This window comes from Rhinopithecus bieti, unplaced genomic scaffold (genome assembly GCF_001698545.2).
Source record: "Rhinopithecus bieti isolate Rb0 unplaced genomic scaffold, ASM169854v2 scaffold_29378, whole genome shotgun sequence".
In the NCBI taxonomy this organism is placed as follows: Eukaryota; Metazoa; Chordata; class Mammalia; order Primates; family Cercopithecidae; genus Rhinopithecus; species Rhinopithecus bieti.
The window spans coordinates 691711-699346 of record NW_016813019.1 but is presented as its reverse complement, the minus strand read 5'-3'; the positions used below and the strand labels follow the sequence as shown (position 1 = coordinate 699346).

General features: G+C 48.0%; 1 protein-coding gene across 2 annotated transcripts in view; it reads right to left on the bottom strand.

Annotated features, from left to right (window-relative positions):
* Positions 1 to 5450: 5450 nt before the first annotated feature.
* SEC13 (SEC13 homolog, nuclear pore and COPII component) overlaps positions 5451 to 7636 on the bottom strand; it is a 25588-nt gene continuing 23402 nt past the window's right edge. For both annotated transcript variants that reach the window (XM_017847505.1, XM_017847506.1), the window contains one exon: positions 5451 to 5860. In XM_017847505.1, coding sequence (XP_017702994.1) covers positions 5747 to 5860 — 114 coding nt within the window. In that variant the 3' untranslated portion in view covers positions 5451 to 5746. The remainder of the gene's footprint in view (positions 5861 to 7636) is intronic.

The following is a 7636-nucleotide window of genomic DNA, read 5'->3' as shown; positions in this document are numbered from 1 at the left end:
AACCTTAGCCACGCTCTCTCATCCCTCCTCTTCGCCAAGCTCTGCCTCTCTCACTGGGGCTTCCCTAGCCTCCGGCCATCTTGGGGCCAAAGCTCTAACACTTTGCCTCTCATGTGTCTTCAAGCTGTTCCCTTCCAATGGCTTCTGATTTCTGCCTTAAAATACACCGAGGTTCCTAATCCTGAAAACGTCTGTTGTGCACCGATCCCACCCTCCCCTCATGTTACCATCTCCATTTCCTTTCCCTTTCCTTGTGTCCTCTTCTTTACTGTGTCCCGGCCCCTCAAAACTCGAACTTGACTCTCATCCCCACCGCTGTACTGAAACTGTTCTCTCAGCGTTGTTTGCTGGTCATCCAGCCTTTTAGTCTATGGACTGCCAAGAGCCATAGGACCTCAGGGTGGGACGTGGCCTGGAGGGCCATCTAATCTCAATTTCCAGATACAGACCTGTGTTGGGTTGTGTTGGATTCATGAGGAAAGCTTCATAGGTTTTATGCATGTTTATAAGACTCCATCCTTGGATTCTGATCCAGTAAGTCTGGTGTGGGGGCCCCAGAATCTGTTTCAAGTATCTCAGGTAATTTTGATTATAAATTACCAAGTATCCCAGGTAAATTTTGATTATAAATGCTTGCATCCAGCAGAAAATTTAAACATATGGAAGATGAAATCTTTCTCTCTGAATACCCCAATTCAGTTTCCACTAATGTGAATATCTTATATAACCATAATACATTTATGAAAATTAAAACACCAATGTTTGCACATTACTGTTAATCTCCAGACTATTTGTAAGTCACCAGTTTTTCCATTGTCCCATCTGTTCTTCCTTTTCTTTCCCTTATCATAACCACTTTTAGAGGGTTTTGAATGGTATCATTTTGTCTTCACCGTCAGCTTATTACTATACTGTGCTGTTGTATTCTTTGAGTGGTTGCTCTAGGATTTACAAATATGACATCAGTATATTGCAGAATACCTTCAACAACTACGATATCCTTTCACAGGTAGTGTAAGAACTGTAGCACAGAATACTTTAATTTCCCCACTTCTATTCTTTGTGATATTATTGTCACACGTTTTATTTTTACATAAGCTATGAGCCCCACAATGCATGTGAAATAGCCAATGTTTTTAGAGAGATTAAAGAAATTAAGAAAAAGTCTTATGAACTCGGGTATTTACTATCGTGTTGCTCCTTATTCCTTAGTGCAGATTCATTTTTCTTTTCTTTTTTATTTGAGACAGGGCCTCACTCTGTGTCACCTGGGGTGGAGTGCAGTGGTGTGATCTCAACTCACTGCAGCCTCTGCCTTCTGGGCTCAACTGATCCTCCCACCTCAGCCTGTAAGGGGATATCTGTAAAGGGATATTGGAGTTGTTGAAGGTATTTGCAATATGTTGAAGTCATATTTGTTTTTTTTTTTTTTTGAGATGGAGTTTTGCTCTGTTGTCCAGGTTGGAGTGCAGTGGCGTGATCTTGGCTCACTGCAACCTCTACTTCCTGGGTTCAAGCAATTCTCCTGCCTCAGCCTCCCGAGTAGCTGGGACTACAGGCATGCGTGACCACACCCAGCTAATTTTTGTATTTTTAGTAGAGATGGGGTTTTGCCATGTTCTCCAGGCTGGTCTTGAACTCCTGACCTCAAGTGATCCACCTGCCTAGGTCTCCCAAAGTGCTGGGATCACAGGCGTGAGCCACCGTGTTGGGCCTGAAGTCATGTTTGTAAACCCTAATTTTTGTATTTTTTTGTAGAGACAGGGTCTCACCATGTTGGTCAGGCTCGTCTCATACTCCTGGGCTCAAGCAATCCTGTTGCCTCAGCATCCCAAAGTGCTGGGATTACAGGTGTGAGCCACTGCACCCAGCCCGTTTTTCCTTCTGCCTGAAGGAAACTTCTTTGACATTTCTTGTATTGGCAGCTCTGCTGGTGATTAATTCTTTCAGCTTTTATTTGAAAGAGTCTGTTTTAAAAAAATACGTATTTTCAGTAGGTATAGAATTTGAGACTGATGGGGTTTTTTTTTTTTTAATTGTTTCAGTACTTTAAAGATGTTAATTTTCTTATGGTTTGCCTACTTTCTGATGAGAAGTTGGCTGCTGCTCCTTTGTTTTTTTGAGACAGAGTCTTGCTCTGTCACCCAGGCTGGGGTGCAGTGGCACAATTTCGGCTCACTGCAACCTCTACCTCCCAGGTTCAAGCAATTCTCCTGCCTCAGCCTCCTGAGTAGCTGGGATTACAAGCGCCCGCCACTGCTCCTGGCTAATTTTAGTAGGGATGGAGTTTCACCATCTTGGTCAGGCTGGTCTCGGACTCCTGACCTCGTGATCCACCCACCTCAGCCTTCCAAAGTGTTGGGATTATAGGCGTGAGCCACCGTGCCTGGCCTGCTGCCACTCTTATATTTGTTGTTCTGTGTGGAATGTCTCTTTTTTTCTGGTTGCTGGGAACATGGGCTATTCCCATCCCTATGTGAGCTCCAGCTGCTTGGTCTATTGGTTTCACCCTTCATATATGAAGGTTAGTACTTGGCCAAAGACTCCAGGAGACCCGTCAGCTCTCAGGAGCTTGCTCTGTGCAGCTCCCTCCTCTCGTCCTCCTCTGCCTTCAGTTCTGCCTTGGTCTTTCTTGTTTGTTTGTTTTTGAGTTGGGACCTTGCTCTTTCGCCCAGGCCAGAGTGCAGTGGCATAATCTCTGCTCTCTGCAACCTCCGCCTCCCTGATTCAAGCAATTCTCCTGCCTCAGCCTCCTGAGTAACTGGGATTACAGGGGTGCACCACCACACCCGGCCAGGTTTTGTATTTTTAGTAGAGACAGGGTTTCACCATGTTAGCCAGGCTGGTCTCGAACTCTTAACCTCAGGTGATCTGCCCGCCTCGGCCTCCCAAAGTGCTGGGATTACAGGTGTGAGCCACGCGCCCGGCCTGCCTTGGTCTTCCTGAACTCTGACTTCCGTCTCTTCAAGTCCCAGAGACTACTACACTCTGGAGTCTCTTTACCTTTTGGCCCAGAAACTGCTTCTGGGTAGTAATCTGGGGCATTTGTTGTGCTTACCTGTTTCCCTTTTCCCAAACACTGCCTGTTGTCCTATGTCTGAAAGCAGTAGTTGTTTCATATATTTTTCTTGATTTCGTAGTTGTTTATAGCGTGAGGGAAATTCTTATTTATTATTAAAGAGACAGGCTCTTGCTGTGTTGCCCAGGCTGATCTCAAACTCCTGGGCTCAAGAGATCCTCCTCCTTCAACCTTCCAAAGTGCTGGCCACTGCACCCAGCCAAGGAAATTTTTTTTTTTTTTTTTTTTTTTTTGAGACAAAGTCTCGCTCTGTTACTCAGGCTGGAGTGCAGTGGTGCAATCTTGGCTCACTGCAACCTCCGCCTCCTGGGCTCAAACGATTCTTGTGCCTCAGCCTCCCGAGTAGCTGGGACTGCAGGCCCACCACTGCACTTAATTTTTGTATTTTTAGTAGAGATGGGGTTTCGCCGTGTTGGCCAGGCTGGTCTTGAATTCCTGGGCTTAAACAACCCGCCCGTCTTGGCCTTTCAAAGTGCTGGGATTACAGTTGTGAGCCGCCATGCCTGGCTGGGAAGTTCTTATAACCATTAATCCTTTATATGCAGAAGTGGAAGGTCTCCCGTTAGTGTTTCTGGGCGCACTTGTAAATGGAAGCCTGTGAATCTTCTAGTTTTGGGAATTGTTTTCACATTGGCTTGCTGAGTTTTCTACTCAGAATGGATGAGTATTTGATGGCAATTTTTGGGGTCTCTGGCTTATAGCACCATAAAAACTCCCCTTTCTTCACCCTGCTGATGTCTCAGAGGTATTGTGTCTGTGAAGGCTTTGGCCTACTCCATGTTCTAGGGTCTGTGGGTTTCTTTTGCTGTCACAGTTGCTTTGTTTCTGCAAAAGGATTAAAAAACATGTGGCTGCTAGCGCCATTTGGCCCTAACCAGAACTCTATGCCTTTCCCTTTCTTTTATCTCATTTGGGCTTGGCAACTGCCCTGCAAATTTTACAGATAGTATTTCTATTTGACTAGGTTATTTTGTGGTAACTAATTTTGGGGTCTCCTCTTACCCCAGGAATAGTTAATGTGTTGCCACTGTAAGCATAAACAACTATTATGGTGCAAACTTCATTTAACCCCGAATTATCTTAACCGATCCTTGGTGGTGCGAGTTACAAAGAGAGCACACAGCCAGGGACCTGTTAACCTACCAGCAACCCAGAGTGACACGGGACTAGTTCCTTCTCGGTAGTTACTTGGTGACAGCAGCCAGCACCATAGGAAGCCCAGGCCCAGGCTTGAGGAGCACAGAGCATATCAGGGAGGCAGATGTGGATGTGGCTCAAGGATTCAGTGTAGAACTCTACGCTCAGTAGTGCACGTGAAGGTGCCTTCCTGGGCTTTGCTTTTCTGAGTAATGGAAGGAAGGAAGCAGCTGTTTTCATGTTGGTATCAGAAGGCTTGGGTTTTGTGGAGTGACTTGGGAGGCTCACTGGGCCAGGCCATGGCCTCTCTATCCTCACCTTTAACCAAAGTGGTTTCACTTTTTTGCATATTACATAGTATGATCAAAGATTTATTTATTTATTTTTTTTAAAGGGGGTTTTGCTGCTGAGAAAGGAGGGAAGGACAAGTAGGTAGACTAGGGGTCCTGAGGTGAGTGGGCTGACCTTTTATCTGGACCAATTCATACAAAGGTTTGGTGTGAGAAGCACCCTTGGATTACAGCTGAGAGCCCCCCAGCTCCCACCCTGATGCTACAGTGGGGAGTAACTCTTGAGACGGGCCAGACCCAGGTGCTGGCTTTACATTTGCACAGTCCTGGGCAGAGCTTCTACCTTCTGAGCGCTTCCTCATTAGTGAACTGGGGACACCCACACAAGGTTCTTGTGTTGCTTAAATCGGTGAATGTGTGAAAGATCCAGGGTAGTGTCTGGCTCACTGCAGGCTCAGTGATGGCTATGGCAATTGTCAGGGTCACAGGGCCTCTGCTGAAAACCTGGTTCAGGGTCAGTTAGGTCTCCCATCACAGGGCTCTCCTTTCCCTGACAGGGTCAATAAACTGAATGAATTGTGCCCACTTTCTGGGCCAGCCTCATAGCTATTGGTGTCTGGTTAATATCACCTTGCATCTGCATGGCATTTTGTGGGTCACCAGATGCGCTAGCTCATTTGAGTCCTGCAGCCATCCTGTAGGGCAGACTGATGGGACTAATACCGAGAGGTTAAGCAGCAGAGCCAGGGCTACAATCCTTGTCACCAAAGGCCGAGTCCAGTGCGCTGTATGGTGCTTTCAGTATAAACTGAACCAGAGATGCTCATGCAGTGACAAGCCACCTTTGTGGGTGGGGTTTCGCCAGGCCATCACAGCCATGGCCTTTGTGAACGTTGTTCTAGTGCGTGGACCGACAAGAGTCAAACTGAGCTGGTGGGCTGGGNCCCCCCAAATAATGCCTGAACCCAAAGGTACATAAAAATGGTCCAAAGTAGTTTAAAATAGATTTGAACTTCATTTGTAGTTTCTTCCTCATAACATGAGCGCTTTTAGCTGGACAGCAGATTATAAAGCATCTCCGATCATTAAGGCAGATGATCAATCTGTGGCTGCATCTGTAACTCCTCCTGGAAAAACAATCCTGTTGGAGTTGGGGGCTCTTCCCAGTTGTTTGGTCAGTTGGCCCAGGAAGGGGCAGTCCTGGAGCTGGCGGGTGGGGAGCCAGGCCCCACCTGTCTTGTCACTGCTCGTTCTGCTGGCCCTCTGTGACTGACGCTGACACGGAGCCCTGGCCCTTGTTGACATCACTGATGCACACCCACTGCCCGTCAACCGACTCCTTCCACAGGGTCACCTGCAAGTCAAGTCAGTGCACAAACAGATTATCATGGGTCTGAGGCCTTCCCTCCGCTGTCCCCTAAATATGAGCCTCATCCCCATCAAGAACCACTGCCCAGAGGCTTGTGTATGAACAGAGCATGTTCCTCCTCCACTGAAATCCCACCAAAATGAGAGTCCAGGAATAAAACTCACAGAAAAAAAGGAGTAACAATAACAGCAGCTGTGGATGATGATGTCAACACAGGATACTGTTTTCACCAAACTGTGACAGAGCTACAGTGAGAGGATATGGGGTGGCAGGGAGCAGGGTTTGCGAAGTGTGGTCCCCAGACCAGAGCATCGGTCACCTGGGAACTTGCTACAACTGCAGATTCTTGGGGCTTGGAACAAGTGATTAAGAAGTTCCGGGGTGGGGCTGGCAATCTGTTTTAACAGGTTTAACAACGCTGCAGTTTGAAAACTACTGTGGTAGAGGAAGGTAACAGATCAGTATGTTGTTTCTACACTGAAGTAAACTCTGTAAGAGATAGCTAAGAGCTGAAAAGGTCTGCTCCTGGAGAGTGAAAATTAGGAGGCTGCTTAAAAAAAAATCAATCTAGGCCGGGTGTGGTGGCTCCCAGCAGTTTGGGAGGCTGAGATGGGTGAATCACCTGAGGCCAGGAGTTCGAGACCAGCCTGGCCAACATGGTGAAACCCCATCTCTACTAAAATACACACAAAATACTAGCCAGACGTGGTGGCAGGCACCTGTAATCTCCCAGTGGGGAGGCTGAGGCAGGAGAATTGCTTGAACCCAGGAGACGGAGGTTGCAGTGAGCCAAGACTGCCACTGCACTCCAGCCTGGATGACAGAGTAAGACTCGATCTCAAAACAAAACAAAAAACAAAACAATCTGGCCGGGCGCGGTGGCTCAAGCCTGTAATCCCAGCACTTTGGGAGGCTGAGACGGGCGGATCATGAGGTCAGGCGATCGAGACCATCCTGGCTAACACGGTGAAACCCCGTCTCTACTACAAAATACAAAAAACTAGCCGGGCGATGTGGCGGGCGCCTGTAGTCCTAGCTACTCGGGAGGCTGAGGCAGGAGAATGGCGTAAACCCGGGAGGCGGAGCTTGCAGTGAGCTGAGATCCGGCCACTGCACTCCAGCCTGGGCGGCAGAGCGAGACTCTCTCAAAACAAAACAAAACAAAACAAAAAAACAATCTAAAGCTATGTACATATATTAGTTTGATTAAAATGAAAATAGACTTCGATAGGGGCGGAGCAAGATGGTCGAATAGGAACAGCTCCAGTCTCCAACTCCCAGTGCGACACAGAAGACTGGTGATTTCTGCATTTTCAACTGAGGTACTGGGGTCATCTCACTAGGGAGTGCCGGACAATCGGTGATGGTCAGCTGCTGCAGCCCGACCAGCGAGAGCTGAAGCAGGGCGAGGCATCGCCTCACCTGGGAAGCGCAAGGGGGAAGGGAATCCCTTTTCCTAGCCAGGGGACTGAGACACACAACACCTGGAAAATTGGGTAACTCCCGCCCCAATACTGCGCTTTAAGCAAACCGGCACACCAGGAGATTATATCCCACACCTGGCCGGGAAGGTCCCACGGCCACGGAGCCTCCCTCATTGCTAGCACAGCAGTCTGCGATCTAACCGCAAGGCAGCAGCGAGGCTGGGGGAGGGGTGCCCGCCATTGCTGAGGCTTAAGTAGGTAAACAAAGCCGCTGGGAAGCTCGAACTGGGTGGAGCTCACAGCATCTCAAGGAAACCTGCCTGTCTCTGTAGACTCC